Here is a 15,706-nt window from a genome sequence, read left to right as displayed (position 1 = left end):
CTGGCTGGGCAAACTCCACCTTGAGGAACAGGAGTGTGGAATCCCACCCCCTCTGCAGCCCTGTGCACACAACCCTCCGCACAGAGCCACTGTACAACATGCACTTCTTTCCTTGCCTTCATTATTGCATGGGCAGGGGCATCCTGCACTGACGGACGGCAGTGCTAGACTCTAGCTGATATGGATTTAGGGGACATGCTGAGATCCACCAAACCCATCTCACCTGAATATCCCACACCGGGTGTCTGCAGTAAGAGTCAAAGACCTCAACTATGCACCAAAACTCTTACTCTTGGATACCGAATTTTTCAGGGTGGCTGATATTGCAGCCATAATGAGGGAGCCTAGGGAAATGTGTGGCCCTGGAGCTGATTATCTACAGCTTAGCCCTGCCCCCCTCTCTGTTTGCCAGTTATCCAGGTATTTGAGCTGAGGCTGCCCGTGGGGCCTGATATCGCCCCCCTGGCCCGGGTACTCGTATACACTAGTTTACCCAGTGGAGAAGTTATCGCCAGTTCCAAAGATTTCAGGATTAAAAACTGCTTTGCCAATAAGGTGAGCATCCTGTTTCTATAACTCGCATTCACCCATGGACAATTGCTCACCTGTGGAACATGGAACAGCAAATTTCAGGGAAGACTCAGGAAATGTTCAGTGGCTCCATGAGCCCATGAAGCACTGACCATGGATCAGCAATTAAATATGAGAGATGAATGCGCATCAGGAGTTATTTGCATAGGCAGAATTATGGAGGGTGGAAGCAGAACTGATGTATCGGGGCACTGCTGGTCATGTTTGAAATGCATTGGCCAGGACTGTGGGGCAATGGCAGAGCTGTGTGGGGAGCCCAGCACTGGAATAGCAGAGAGCTGCAGGGCAGGACTGAGGAGCATTGGCAGAGCTGTGTGGGTAACCTAGCACTAGGATGGCAGGGGGCTGCAGGGCAGGACTGAGGAGCACTGGCAGGGTTGTGTGGGGAGCTCAGCACTGGAATAGCAGGGGGGGATGCAGGGCAGAGCTGATGCGCATTGGCAGAGCTGTTTGGGGAGCCCAGCACTGGGATGGCAGGGGGCTGCAGGGCAGGGCTGACAGGCATTGGCAGAGCTGTTTGGGGAGCCCAGCACTGGAATGGCAGGGAGCTGCAGGGCAGGACTGAGGGTCATTGGCAGAACTGAATGAGGCAGTTCCAGGACTGAGTTGTGCTGCAGGACAGTGTGTGAAGGTATCTGGAGAAGTAGCTCCTCTAACTCCTTTCCTGGGGTTGCAGGTCAACTTGAATTTCTCACCGGCCGAGGGCCTCCCCACCTCCGATACTCACCTCCGGGTTGGAGCCTCCCCAGGCTCCCTGTGCGCAGTCCGTGCTGTAGACAAGAGTGTCCTCCTCATGAAGCCTGAAGCCGAGCTCTCACCCAGCTCTGTAAGTTCCAGCCTGGCCCGGTGATCAACAGACACAAGAGCCGGTCTTGTCTGGAAAGTGCCAAGAATCACTCGTGTGAGCTAGGGCAGAGCAGTGTGTCTGTTATTGTAGGGTCCCTCATCAGCACAGGGACTGCACCCGCTGCTTGATCTATGTAGTGCCCTCATGAAAACTATTGCTGCACCCAGTGGTTTATAGTTCTGGGGCCACTTGTGAGGATGCAACCACACATACTGATTTATTACTGGAGGGCTACTGGTGAGCACTGGTCAGCACATACTCGATTATTATGGAAAAGTCAGTGCTGAGCCCTGGAGTCAGACATTCTGCTCTGTTACTGTAGGGTTTGTTATTGTAGGGTCACTGGGATTGCACGTATGGGTGTGTTAGTTTAAAGTTGTGATCACTAAGGTGGCACACGCTGGTTTATTAATATTGAGCCTGTGGTCACTGACATCGAGACGTGTCATACCCACAGGTGTATGATTTGCTCCCCGTGAAGGAGATCAGGGGTTATAATTACCGAGAGCACCATTTGGAGGAAGAAGACAATAACCCTTGTGTGAAACTCAACAACATCATTTTAAATGGATTCATCTACGGACCTGTTTCTCCTGACGGTGAAGGGGACGCCTACAATGTTCTCAAGGTGAGTGCCACATCTCCCTTTAGTGTGTGAAATCACTGTTAGTTCAGAAGATTTCCTCACTGGATGCTGTCTGAGCTGGATGCTTGTTAGCCAGAACATTCAAAGTAATAACTTAAGCAGGGCCAGAAAACCCCAGATGGGAACACCGTAGGTTTGGGAACTGAATGCCTCTTTCCCCATCATTAATTTAAACATGACAAGGAGACGTCCTAACAGCTGGGGCAAAGAAATAGAGTCCAGAAATGGGCAACTCAGCCTCTGCAGCCATTTTGTCAAAGAGATCCTGTCTCACATGCTCTCTATCCGGTCTACGTAGGTCTCTGAAGTACCAGTCTCAATTTTATCTAGACACCCACACACACACACATGCACACATGTGCGGAGTGTTGCTCTGAGCCAGCATCGAGGGTAATTACCCAGCCCCACCTGGTGAAGGTTTGGTGTCCTGCGGGATCTCAGGTTTGTTCCCAGTGGGACTCGCTCTCAAATCACCCAAACCCCAGCACACCTGACAATGACTGTTAGGCGTCTCAGCAGAGAAGCAGGGGATGGACTGGGCCAGAGAGCCTGAACTCCCTCCAAGGCAGGGCAAGCTGGCAGGTGCTGAGTGCATGGTGGAAGCTTGCACTGCTCATGCCTCTGATAAACTTGCTCTGAGGACACACTCCAGCTGCTGGTCTGGTACCTTTCACTGACATAGACCTCTCCCTTGGCTTCCCGCCAGCCACACTGGCATTGACTTCTCAGGCCTTAGTATCTGCTCTTGCAGTGACCCATCCCTGCTCTGTGATAAGTCCGTCACATCCTGATCCAGACCAGACGGCACATTTATCTCCCGACGTATGGTTTACTTTACCGCATGGCTGTCTGGGTTATCTTTTTACAGGAGATGGGTTTAAAAGTCTTCACCAGCATGAAGGTCCATAAGCCCAGACTCTGCATGGAGAAAATGTACCGTGTACCTGGACCATATGTACCTGTGGCAGCTGGTATTGGCGGTAAAAGAGCCTGCTTTGTTTTACCCCACTTATATCCCCCTGTTAGGTGCGTTTCCTGCTCCCCTCCTTTTCACCCTCTCCTCTGCACGGAAACTAGACCAACTGGACCAGACTCTGTTCTCAGCTGTGCTGGCTGAAATTCACTAACGTCAGTCCTGAAATAGGAATCTGGTCCATTTCTACCTGCTCGCTCACCTATCTGTTTGCTCCACCTGCTTGCTAACCTTTCACCAGCTAAGGAAATATGCATTGTTGTAACTACACTGATGCAGTAGCACCTTGCACCCACTAATGTAGATTTACTGCACTGGCACAAAATGGCTGCTAAATCTTGCTGATTTTGGTTGCAGCTGTCTCAGCCTGGGACAGGACAATTTCCACTTCCAGGTTTTCACCTTCCAGCGAGTGCTAGAGAAAAAACTAAACAGAAAGAGAACCAGGTTCAATGAGGAGGGAGTGTGAATCCAGGGGGAAAGTCTAGGATTGGGAATCAGGAAATGTGTACTCCATTCTCAGGTCTCCCATCAACTTGAACTTGGATGAATCATTTCACTTCTTTGTGCCTTAATATTCCTATCTGTAAAAGGGAACTAATTATACTTAGTCTTGTGAAGAACTCTGAGATTGGATGACTAAATATTAGTGTTAATTATACTCTCAGCTAGTGGAAATGAAGAGTAACCAGATCAGATTACTGACCCCGTAATCCAATGTCCCTATTCCTACTGTAGAACATCAGACTACTGGTCTATATATGGCAGTCTCCTGCCTCCTGACCATATTGGATCAGCACTGTCATCTTTTTAGTGCAGGATCTCTCTTCAGACAGTGGCCAATGGTGGCTGCTTCAGAGTAAGGTGGAAAACCTTGGTAATACCACTCACTGTGCAGTACTGTGGGGCAAATTTCTTCCTGGCCTACGGCTTCTTATCAACTTATATCCTGATATACAATGACTGATATCCCTGATCATGTGAATCCTAGCTGATGTCACTAGTGTTGCTGCTACTCTTAGTCATATACAAATACATTTTTCCCCCGTGAACCTGACTCAGCTACTGCATCTATAATATCTTGGGGTAGTGAGTTCCACAGGCTAATTCCATATTGAAGTGGATATAGGCAGGTCTCTCAGGGTTGCTTCAACACAGTCATTACTTCTGGGCTTCCCATGCACTCTGGGATTGGAGGTGGAGGAATAAATACGTCCATCCATCCATCCCACCCCTGTAAGGAGTGCAGAAGTCTTTAGAAAGCAAACAGTTTGAGATCACAGTAGAGCAATAGAGATGTTTTTTTCAATGGCTTTGAAAAAGGTTCTAAAAAGATGATGACTCTTGGAGTGGCATGCGGAAGAGAATGACCGATTGAAAGCATCAGAGGTGTAGCCGTATTAGTCTGGATCTGTAAAAGCAGCAAAGAATCCTGTGGCACCTTATAGACTAACAAACGTTTTGGAGCATGAGCTTTCGTGGGTGAATACCCACTTCCTCAGATGCATGTATGGAAATTTCCAGGGGCAGGTGTATATATGCTAGCAAGCAAGCTAGAGATAATGAGGTCAGTTCATCAGGGAGGATGAGGCCCTGTTCTAGCAGTTGAGGTGTGAAAACCAAGAGAGGAGAAACTGGTTTTGTAGTTGGTAAGGCATTCACAGTCTTTGTTCAATCCTGAGCTGATGGTGTCAAATTTGCAGATGAACTGAAGCTTAGCAGTTTCTCTTTGAAGTCTGGTCCTGAAGTTTTTTTTGCTGCAGATGGCCACCTTAAGGTCTGCTATAGTGTGGCCAGGGAGGTTGAAGTGCTCTCCTACAGGTTTTTGTATATTGCCATTACTAATGTCTGATTTGTGTCCATTTATCCTTTTCCGTAAAGACTGTCCAGTTTGGCTGACGTACATAGCAGAGGGGCATTGCTGGCATATGATGGCGTATATTACATTGGTGCATGTGCAGGTGAATGAACCAGTGATGGTGTGGCTGATCTGGTTAGGTCCTGTGATGATGTCGCTGGTGTAGATATGTGGGCAGAGTTGGCATCAAGGTTTGTTGCATGGATTGGTTCCTGAGCTAGAGTTACTATGGTGCGGTGTGCAGTTACTGGTGAGAATATGTTTCAGGTTGGCAGGTTGTCTGTGGGCAAGGACTGGCCTGCCACCCAAGGCCTGTGAAAGTGTGGGATCATTGTCCAGGATGGGTTGTAGATCCTTGATGATGCGTTGGAGGGGTTTTAGCTGGGGGCTGTATGTGATGGCCAGTGGTGTCCTGTTGGTTTCTTTCTTGGGTTTGTCTTGCAGTAGGAGGCTTCTGGGTACATGTCTGGCTCTGTTGATCTGCTTCCTTATTTCCTCATGCGGGTATTGTAGTTTTGAGAATGCTTGGTGGAGATTTTGTAGGTGTTGGTCTCTGTCTGAGGGGTTAGAGCAGATGCGGTTGTACCTCAGTGCTTGGCTGTAGACAATGGATCGTGTGATGTGTCCGGGATGGAAGCTGGAGGCATGAAGGTAGGCATAGCGGTCGGTAGGTTTTCGATATAGGGTGGTGTTAATGTGACCATCACTTATTTGCACCGTGGTGTCAAGAAAGTGGACCTCCCGTGTAGATTGGTCCAGGCTGAGGTTGATGGTGGGGTGGAAGCTGTTGAAATCGTGGTGGAATTTTTCCAGAGTCTCCTTCCCATGGGTCCAGATGATGAAGATGTCATCAATGTAGCATAGGTAGAAAAGGGGCGTGAGTGGACGAGAGCTGAGGAAGCGTTGTTCCAGGTCGGCCATAAAGATATTGGCATATTGTGGGGCCATGCGGGTGCCCATAGCAGTGCCACTGATCTGGAGATATATATTGTCATCAAATTTGAAATAGTTGAGTGTAAGTATAAAGGCACAGAGCTCAGCAGCCAGTTGTGCTGTGGCATCATCAGGGATGGTGTTCCTGACAGCTTGTATTCCATCTGTGTGTGGGCTGTTTGTGTAGAGAGCCTCTACATCCATGGTGGCTAGGATGGTGTTTTCTGGGAGGTGACCAATGCATTGTAGTTTCCTCAGGAAATCAGTGGTGTCACGGAGATAGCTGGGAGTGCTGGTGGCATAGGGTCTGAGTAGAGAGTCCATATATCCAGACAGTCCTTCAGTGAGAGTGCCAATGCCCGAGATGATGGGGCATCCAGGATTTCCGGGTTTGTGGATCTTGGGAAGTAGATAGAATAACCCTGGTCGGGGATCTAGGGGTGTGTTGATTTCTTCTGGTGTTAGTGTAGGGAGTGTCCTGAGTAGATGCTGTAGTTTCTTAGTGTATTCCTCAGTGGGATCTGAGGGAAGTGGCCTGTAGAATTTGGTATTGGATTGAAAGCAGGGACAGGTCTAAGTTTGCGTCTGAACATGGCTGAAGTTTGTGAGGAAGGGTTATTAGATCTTGGGTTTAGGATCAGGCCTATCACTAACTGGAAACAAAGTGCCATGGTTTAGAATAAGGTCTAACATATTATGTTCTCTCTCTTCTCGCCACACCCTGCACCCCTAATGTCTAAAAAAGAGCGTATGTCTGCGCCGATGTATGCACTCAGTTTGGATGCAGTCGATCATGTGCCTCACATCATCGATCATGGCCCATTGGAGACTGTCCGGAAGTATTTCCCTGAGACGTGGATTTGGGATTTAGTTCCAGTGAAGTAAGTGATAATTGTGGGATGTGAGTCGTGGTCAACTGGGTTACACAGACATTCAGAAGAAGTTGCTCAGACACCCATGAGATGTGCTTATATCCTTCTGTGATAGATGGAGTACCTTTTGTAGATAGCCTAGAGAGACACAAGTATGAGGGATGGATAGGCAGATAGAGGAAAGGCAGGAAGTAACTAGTTCTACTAATACACCACATCCACTCCTCCTTCTCACAGTAACTGGGAGACAATTAATTGTGTGGATCACAATGAACAGTCCCCTGTTAAATGTGTGTGTGTGTCAGAGGGAGATGTAATTTCTTTTTGGTCCCAGCTCTGGTGCAGAAGTTGCTATTAGCTATGCATTTCATCCTTTTCTATAGCTGTGTGTCTGAGGGATTTTCTATTGTTCACCATGGAACCCCATCCCCAGTCTTCTTACTTGGATGATTCTTCTGCAGAGCTGGATGTAGGATGGGATGGGAGGAAGTGCTCTGCGGTGAGCCTACAATAGCCAACCAGCATGCACACCCCCAGTGCTCCCAAGGGACACTGCAGTTACAAAGGGGGGGGGTTAATTCAGGATGCTGTGAGGGACACAGTTGTTTCTCCCAAAGCTAGGAAAGCTCCTCCTGTTTCCTTGTTCTTGCTTTGTCACCAGGTCTGTTGGAAGTGCTGATTTGGCCGTGACCATCCCCGACACCATCACAGAATGGAAAGCCAACGCGTTCTGCACTTCAAGTGACACTGGCTTTGGCCTGTCCCAGACCGTGTCCCTCAGAGCCTTCCAGCCCTTCTTCATGGAACTCACTCTGCCCTACTCCGTGGTGCGCGGCGAGACCTTCACACTAAAGGCCACTGTCTTCAGCTACCTGACCCGCTGCATCAAGGTAAGAGACACTCACAGCTTTGCTCAGCAGGGGCCAGGGAAGAGACCACATGGGCCAGTTGCAACATGGCTTCCCATCCAGGGGAGGCAGCTGATTGGCCCCTAGGAAAGTGTCTTATTACAGTGGAAAGAAATGGGTGATGGAAAGGAGGAATCTGGTTGGCTCCTAGGTGTATGTTACCATTGGGGTACAGAGTGGGCATTAGGAAAGAAAGAATCTGTTTGGCTGACAAAGGTTTGCGAGCTGCAGATATACCTGAGACCAACTTCCTGTGTGACTGAAGGCACCTGGCCTTCGACCTCCTGTGCCTATCTCATGACCCCATGGCAAGCAAGGTACCTGGGGTGACCAAACACTGTGCATCACCCCTTACTCTAGTGCAGTGGTTCCCAAACTTTAACAACCTGTGAACCCTTTTCACTAAAATATCAAGTCTCACGAACCCCCTCCTAAAAGTGAATATTTCCAGGGATTTCCTCCTTTACCTGAATTTAAATGATAAAAGCAGTGATCTTGGAAATATAAAATTTGTTTTTATGACATGCTTATTACACACTATTTATTATTAATTATTACAGTATTATTACATTATAAAAATGGCAACACCCTTCCAAGATCTCACTTTCATAGCTTATGTTACTTTGAATAAGGCTATTATAAGACAAGGCTCCTATGTTTCATCAAGGAATATCAGATGTAAAACAGCATGAAGGTATTTAAGAAGCCAGCTCAAATTGTTTCTCTTACAGAAGCATTCAGGTCTTGAGCAGTCCAGGCAAACAACACACATTACAACCAAGCTTAAACTTGTTTTTAAAATTATTATGAAGAACAATACTAGCTGCCTATTTAATTTTAAAAACAGCAAAAAAAATCCACCTCTCTTTCCATTTCTTATAAGGAGTCTTGAAGTTTAAATCTACTCAATGTGATAGATATGTTTGCTTTGATCTGCTTAGATCTTGGAAGTTCAGGAGCTTCGGGCTGCTGGCCCCGTGCTGCCCGAGGTCTCTAGGGACAGCTCTGTCCACCATTAGGAATTTTTTCCTGAGAACCCTCTATAACCGTTCATGAACCCCCAGGGGTTCACGAACCACAGTTTGGGAACCACTGCTCTAGTGGAAACTTCAGGCTTCCTGGAATAGACACATGTGCTTGGCCTTTGGCCTCATGCCGCACAACACCCTCAGCTGCACTACAGGCTCTGGGAAACTCGCTGGCCTGTTGCATCCATGGAAACAGCACTGACTCTTTAGCCCTACTAACCTGCAGTATATTCCTGCTCCAGCACAAGGGACTGGAGGGGACTCAGGAAGGGGGTCCCTGCAAAGTTATTGTGACTTTTCTCTCAGCTTTTATTTAAATAGGTTTAATTCTAGATAAAGTGAAGCAGGAACAAGCTTTACAGTGTTAAGGGCCCTGAAGCCCCTCTCATCTGCTTCCCCATCCCTTTCCTTCCCTTCACTGCACTCACTGATGGTCCCCAATTCTGTTCTCTTTCAGCTACTGCCAGATAGCCCCCCACTTCCCACAGCCAGCACTTCACCTCCTCCCCTAACAAGACACCAGAGGGCTCAGACTCATACCAAGGTGGTAAATTTGGGGTCACCACTTTGTCTTTATTCCCACAACTGGTTCCGAGTCTCTCAGGCCCTGCAATCACGTGTTTCTTCAGAGTCATGCACCCAACTCTCTGCCCCTCCTCAGTCTCCTGCACCTCCCCAAACCACAGTACCTCTCAGGTTTCCCCACCTCAATCCCTGCCCCACCAAATCCCTGTGGCCCCCAAACTCCATGCCCCCTCTCCTCCCCTGCATTGTCTCATCTCCATTTACCCCCAAACCTTTTGAACCCCTCTCTCTCTCTGCCTGATGGCACCTTTCTGTACAATTGACAGGTCAGCATCTCACTGGCTTCATCTGATGATTTCCGGGCTACCCCTGTGGAGAAGGAAGAAGAATCTTATTGTCTCTGTGTGAACGGATGGAAAACAGTGTCTTGGGCTGTGACCCCAAAATCTCTGGGTAAGAGACCTGGCCACTGCAGAATCTCAGGATCAGGGACCAATGGATGGCTCTAAAACCTCTGTGTGAGGGACCAAGTGTCTCCAAAATTTCTGGATCAGATACTGGATGGCTCCATCCTCTCTGGAAGGGACTGTTCTGCTGTGAAAGGAGGAAGGCTGGCCTGTGGCTGAGGCACTGGACTGGACTCAGGAGACCTGGACTCAGTGTCCAGCTCTTGGGCAAGTTAGTGTACCTGTGCCTCAGTTTCCCCATCTGGCTACTGTGATGTGGGCCATATAAATACCTGGACTGACAGACTGGTTGGGTCTGAAATTTCTGGAAAAGGAGGATGATAGCTCTAACACCATGCAGGGGTCTGGGCGGCAGAATTGAAGACCTGCCCCTGCACTCTCCTCCTCTCCATCTTGCCCAGCCCAATTTGATGTAGCCATTGGAGCCGAGGGGTTGGAACTAAGGCTGCTGCAGAGCTGTGCTAAAGTGCTAACCTATATGTGACTTGCACTCTGCCCTCTTTAGAGATGTTTCCATGTAATCAAAGCAGAACACCATGCAAATGACACTGGCACCCCTGTAGCTGCAGTGCCTGGCAAAACACTTATCCTTTTTTGTTTCAGGTAATGTGAATTTCTCAGTGAGTGCTGAAGCCCTGAAGACAGATCTGCCCTGTGGGAATGAGGTAGTGGAGATCCCGGACAAAGGGTGGAAGGACACGGTGATCAAACAGCTGTTAGTGGAGGTAGGTGGGCTGTTTAGTCCCTGTGGTATAGAGAAGCCATGATAACTTACTGCTGTGTTGTGACAACTGATATAATGCTGCAGGTCTTCTTGGTTTTATAGGGAAGCCATAATGACTTAATATGATCTCAGCAATAACATGTTCTCTAATGCTGTAAAGGGAAGCAGCGATAAGTTACTATATTAGCCAATATAAGCTGTAATACTGCATAACTTCTTACAGAAGAATACTGGTATCTTGTTACACCACATGATTGAAATAATAAGCAAAGGTGATAAGTTTGTCACAGCCATGTCTTTTGGGACAGAAACCAAAGGAGAGTCCAAGGAGAGCAACAAAAATGATAAGAGGTTTAGAAAACCTGACATATGAGGAAAGGTTGAAAGAATTGTGCATGTTTAGTCTAGTAAAGAGATGGCTGAGGGGAGAACAAGATAACAGTCTTCAAATATGTGCTATAAAGGGAATGGTGGTCAGTTGTTCTCCACGTCCAGCAAGGGTAAAACAAGAAGTAATTGGCTTAGACTGCAGCAAGAGAGATTTAGGTGTGATACCAGGAATAACTTTCTAACTGTAAGGGTAGGTAAACACTGGCCCAGGTTACCTGGGAAGGCTGCAGATTCCCCATGATTGCAGGTTTAAGAACAGTTTGGACAAACACCTGTCCAGGATACTCTAGGTGTACTTGGCTGTACCATGTTCTGAGCGGGATGGATTAGATGGTCTCTCAAGGTCCCTTCTAGCCCTACATTTCTATGATTCTGTCATGTTACAGTAAATGTGTTTTGCTTTTGCTTTAAAGTTCTCCTATGTGCCAAATGAAATTTGAATTATAACTTGGCTCCTTTTTCAACATATAGGGACCCAAAGAACTGTGAAACTTTTCACAAAAAAATTAAAAATAAATTATTTCTAAACCTCTTCAGCTGAAAAATATTCACTTTGCTTCCATCACATTAGTGGAAATGTCCAACTTCATCTTGGGCTGATCTGACAGTTCTGGAAACACAGAGATTATTTTTCTCAGAATTATGAGGGAGGTGAAAATTGGATTTAAAATAATAGGAGCCTAGTGGCAACTTTATGGGATGTAGAGGATGTACTGGTCTTGCCCTGTAATTTTAAAGAACTGACTAGTGCACCACTGCCCTTTACCTGATGGAATCAGAAATGATCATCTGTGTGTGCTAGGCTAGCAAAGAATTAGAGCTGGTTGGAAAACAGGATTTTTTCCCCAGTGAATTTTCCACCAGAAGAAAGAATCTTTAAAACATCTTTGATCACTGCATTTGGATTCCCTGTGAAATGTTCAAAATTAAACTCAACAGCAGGTTTGTCACTGAGATTAATTTTGAAAAGACATTTTGGAACAAAACAAAAAGCATTCATATTAACCTCAAATGTTGTTGTGGGGTGGGGGGGTGTCAACTTTTAGATTCTCCCCCTCCCCCCTGCCATACACACACACTTTTTAAAACTTTTTACTTTTTCCAGCTGAAGAAAGAGAGGGAAAGGTTTTTTAGAAGTGTGAGAAAGTGAGGGAAAGCCCCTTTTCATGCTTGGCTACTGGTTTCCATCTGGCAAATGTTGGAAAACAGTTCTAAAAAGGGAGGGAAACCGACTATTCTCAGCATAAAAATTTGCAGGGGAGGGGTGTGTTCCAAAACCAAAAATTGATTTGACTAAACCCTCTGTTTTCACAACGCTTAGTTCCTGAGTTTTAGTCAGAATTGTTCTGATCATTTCAATAAATAACAGGGCTTCTTCTTTAGCTCAAGCCATGGGGGTCTGGGCCTTTGGAGCAGGAGGAGCTGAGTTCTATTCCTAGTGTAGCCCTACAGGACTAATTGGCCACAGTGCGTAATGGTGAATTTCTAGGTGGTGGCCCTGCAGTCATTACAATATGTCATTTCAGGGCACTGAGCACTTTGGGCCTGACCCAGCAAAGCTTGCTTTAGTTCAGGCACATGAGTTGTCCCATTGACCTCAAACAGGCTTAAAGTTAAACACTTGGCAGGATCGACCCCTTACCTCATTTCATTAGCATCACGGCATATTATCAGCACCAGCACATGGTGTAAAGCTGGAAGTTCTCTCTGTGTAACAAGGAAAGTCCAGATTTTACAGTGTGCTACCAGCAACTAAACACCCATGGTAGAGCACTGCAATATCCTCCCTTTGGGAGTGAGGAGGCAATAACTTGTTAGTAGCCAATTTCCAACCATTATCTGCTGACTTCATCAGATTTATTATTATATGAGAATTTGCAAGTCTCCCTCTTTCCCTGATTCATGCTCTGCTCTTTTTCTTTCTTTCTTTCTTTCTTTCTTTCTTTCTTTCTTTCTTTCTTTCTTTCTTTCTTTCTTTCTTTCTTTCTTTCCCCCAGCGTTTTCCCTTCTCCTCATCTCTCCCCATCACCCCTGGCCAGATGTTTCTGCCACCAGGTGCTCAGTGTCTCTGCAGGTTCTAACCTCTCTCATTTTCCTTCCCCTTCCCTTTTCCTCCCCAACCCGAAGCCTGAAGGACTTGAGAAGGAAACGACCTACAACTTCCTGCTCTGTGCAGCTGGTAAGAGCCTCACCCCTCCTGACCTGCCTCTGCAAAGGGAAGGTTGGAAACCCCGGGTGTCCGAGGGGAAGCGCTAACTGGAAGCAGTAATATGGAAATGAGAAAGTGGGACACCTCCAGCTGGATAACGAGGAAATGTTTCCTAACACTGAAGGGCTGGAATGGCCCCCAAGGGAAGGGCTGGAAGCCTAGGTCTTAGGGAACATTCCTGGCCTGGGTCCTGTGGGGATGGGCTAGATGGGATTTAATGGGGCTTTCCCCTTCTCTCACTCTCTGATTCCATGGAGTGAAATTACAAACGAGAAGGTACCAGAGAAAGAGCTGGAGACTGCAGTTCACTTGTCTCACCAGGTGGTAACACCTTGCTCCATGTGGAGGGCTGGGTGGAGGTGAGGGGGATCCGAGCCTGAGAGGGGAGTTGCGGATGGGTGGGGGTTCACTATAAAGCTATGGAGGAATGGAGCTGCTAAAGACAGGGAGCCCCTGTGCAGTGCCAGGGGAGAGACAGCAGCAGGGATAGTGTCCTAGCTCCTGTGCTGGGGCCTGGTCACTGTTACACAGGCGGGATTTTACTACAATCCCATCTATGTCACTTTTCCCCAGGAAAGACAGCACCACAGCCAATGTCCCTGAAGCTCCCAGAGAACGTAGTGCAGGGATCAGCCAGAGCCTATTTCTCAGTGCTGGGTAAGTGAGCCCGAAGAGCTCGGCTGTGGGTGCTGTTGCCGTTCCCTCCTCCTTCCTGACATTAGTGGTCTTTTCACCCGTTCCACTCCTCACCCCGTTGTGCACCCATCACAGCCCCTCCATTTATCCCCCAGCTGCCCACTGCTGTAGTCACTAGCTAGCACTTCACCTCTTTTTCTCTCTCCTTCCCCACACCTCTGCCTCTGGGCCCATGTCTCTAGCTATTCATCCAGCCTAGTGCTCCCATCTGTCCTTCCAGCAACATGCCCTTCACTTTGCCTTTCATGGTGTCCCTTCTCTCTCAGAGAATAATTCTCTGTTTCCTCCTTTCTCTGTGTTGTGTGTGTCTCTCTTTCCCTCCTATTGCCTGTGATCTCACAAGTCTGTTATGGATGTCTCACACTAACATCCTTGCTCTGCGGTGCACTCTGCCTCAACGAGTCGGCTCTGTACAACACTGACTCCCTGTGTCTCCATCCCCAGGCGATATCCTGGGCACAGCCATGCAGAACCTGCAGCAGCTTCTCCAGATGCCCTTTGGATGTGGGGAGCAGAACATGGTCCTGTTTGCCCCCAACATCTACGTCCTGGACTATCTGAATAAGACAGGGCAGCTGAGCGAGGAGACCAAATCCAAGACCATTGGATACTTAGTCAGCGGTGAGGAGGGACGGGGCTTTTGTTTCTTCACTTGCTCCCTTCCAAGGTTGTGCTGGGAGCTTTTTGTGTCTGCCTTGCTCAGATAATGCTCCCACTGGGAAGGATGGACGGACTGAGGGGACCACCTGTCTCTTGGGGGGAGGGGAACGCATTGTACCTCCTCAGTCCTTTCATCCCATTGCTCTCCAGTGTGTGAGCCCAGTGGTAATTCACTCTTGCCCCAGCAAACCAGACTCGGCTCCCAGATGGCCTGTATAGGCCTTTCCTAGCCACTAGAGTATTGGCAGCACCATCACAACCCTTCATCATTTACCTTTGAACCAGGGCCTCTGACACCTCCTCCCTCCAACCCCGCCTCAGAGGTCAGAGGTTCCCTTTCCCAGGAGTTACTCTGAGTAGTTGCTCCATTAATGGTTGGTGTTACAATAGATCGCTTCCCAACAGGGGGTGCCATAGCATGGTAGCATGCTTAGATCTAGGGTGACATCTAGGAACACAGAGAACTCTACTCTCTGGAAGTGCACGATGGGAGAAGATGGGTCCATGTAGACATAGCCTGGGTGCTGCACTGCACTGGGTGCATTTCTGCTGATGACATGCAAGGCGGAGAAGAAGAGTTGAGTTGGCTCTGCAGGCCTGGCAGCAGTAAATGGAGCAAAACCTGAGTTTAAGCCTTGTTGTCACTAGAGGAAATTTTGTTTGTAATATATTTAGCCAACTTAGAATCATAGAATATCAGGGTTGTAAGGGACCTCAGGAGGTCATCTAGTCCCATCCCCTGCTCAAAGCAGGACCCATAGGTGCTCCCCCACCCTGCCCCCGGCCTGACCCCGATTCAGCCCCCTCCCTGCCCCATTGGACTCCTCCCCAAATCCCCTTTTGCCAAGCACACTGTGTTCCTCCTCCTCGGTGAGGAGCACCCACCAATTTTTCCCCATGAGTGCTCCAGCCCCAGAGCACGCATGGAGTCGGGGCCTATGGCAGGACCAATTCCCAACTAAATCAGCCCAGCCGGGCCTTAAAAACCTCGAAGGAAGGACTTGTAGTTTTAATACTAATACATGTTTGCTGATCAAGGTAAACTCTAGGCTAAGGTTAACTCAACCAGCTAACATTTGTGAAACTACAAGTGCCTTGTCTGTGTTAGGATTGAAACACGTGTTAGCTGGCAATGTTGGTAATGCTCCTTTATTCCTAATGTGGCCATGACCTTTGCCAGTAAAGCCAGTAGCCATAATTCTGAACACACCTGGAGCAGAGCCGCTGAGTGACAAGGGGCCCTTTCCACATCGTCACTTTTCAGAAGAGCCCCTGTTTGGGTCACACCTTTGATTATTCCTCATTCTCCATTTCAGCTCCACCCTGTTTTTAATGAACGTTAGCAATCTTTCAGAGACAGCCTTCCCATTTATTTATTT

At 47.9% G+C, this 15,706-nt stretch overlaps 1 protein-coding gene across 3 annotated transcripts in view; it reads left to right on the top strand.

The window, feature by feature from the left end:
• LOC115637014 (alpha-2-macroglobulin-like) overlaps nt 1–15,706 on the top strand; it is a 60,965-nt gene that overhangs the window by 20,999 nt on the left and 24,260 nt on the right. For all 3 annotated transcript variants that reach the window (XM_030537837.1, XM_030537818.1, XM_030537827.1), the window contains exons 14-24: nt 413–555; nt 1,268–1,417; nt 1,896–2,066; nt 2,953–3,064; nt 6,594–6,729; nt 7,382–7,610; nt 9,508–9,634; nt 10,252–10,373; nt 12,890–12,941; nt 13,545–13,628; nt 14,112–14,288. In XM_030537837.1, coding sequence (XP_030393697.1) covers nt 413–555; nt 1,268–1,417; nt 1,896–2,066; nt 2,953–3,064; nt 6,594–6,729; nt 7,382–7,610; nt 9,508–9,634; nt 10,252–10,373; nt 12,890–12,941; nt 13,545–13,628; nt 14,112–14,288 — 1,503 coding nt within the window. The remainder of the gene's footprint in view (nt 1–412; nt 556–1,267; nt 1,418–1,895; nt 2,067–2,952; nt 3,065–6,593; nt 6,730–7,381; nt 7,611–9,507; nt 9,635–10,251; nt 10,374–12,889; nt 12,942–13,544; nt 13,629–14,111; nt 14,289–15,706) is intronic.

This window comes from Gopherus evgoodei, chromosome 1 (genome assembly GCF_007399415.2).
Source record: "Gopherus evgoodei ecotype Sinaloan lineage chromosome 1, rGopEvg1_v1.p, whole genome shotgun sequence".
NCBI lineage: Eukaryota > Metazoa > Chordata > Testudines > Testudinidae > Gopherus > Gopherus evgoodei.
This window is presented reverse-complemented; position numbering and strand designations above follow the sequence as displayed.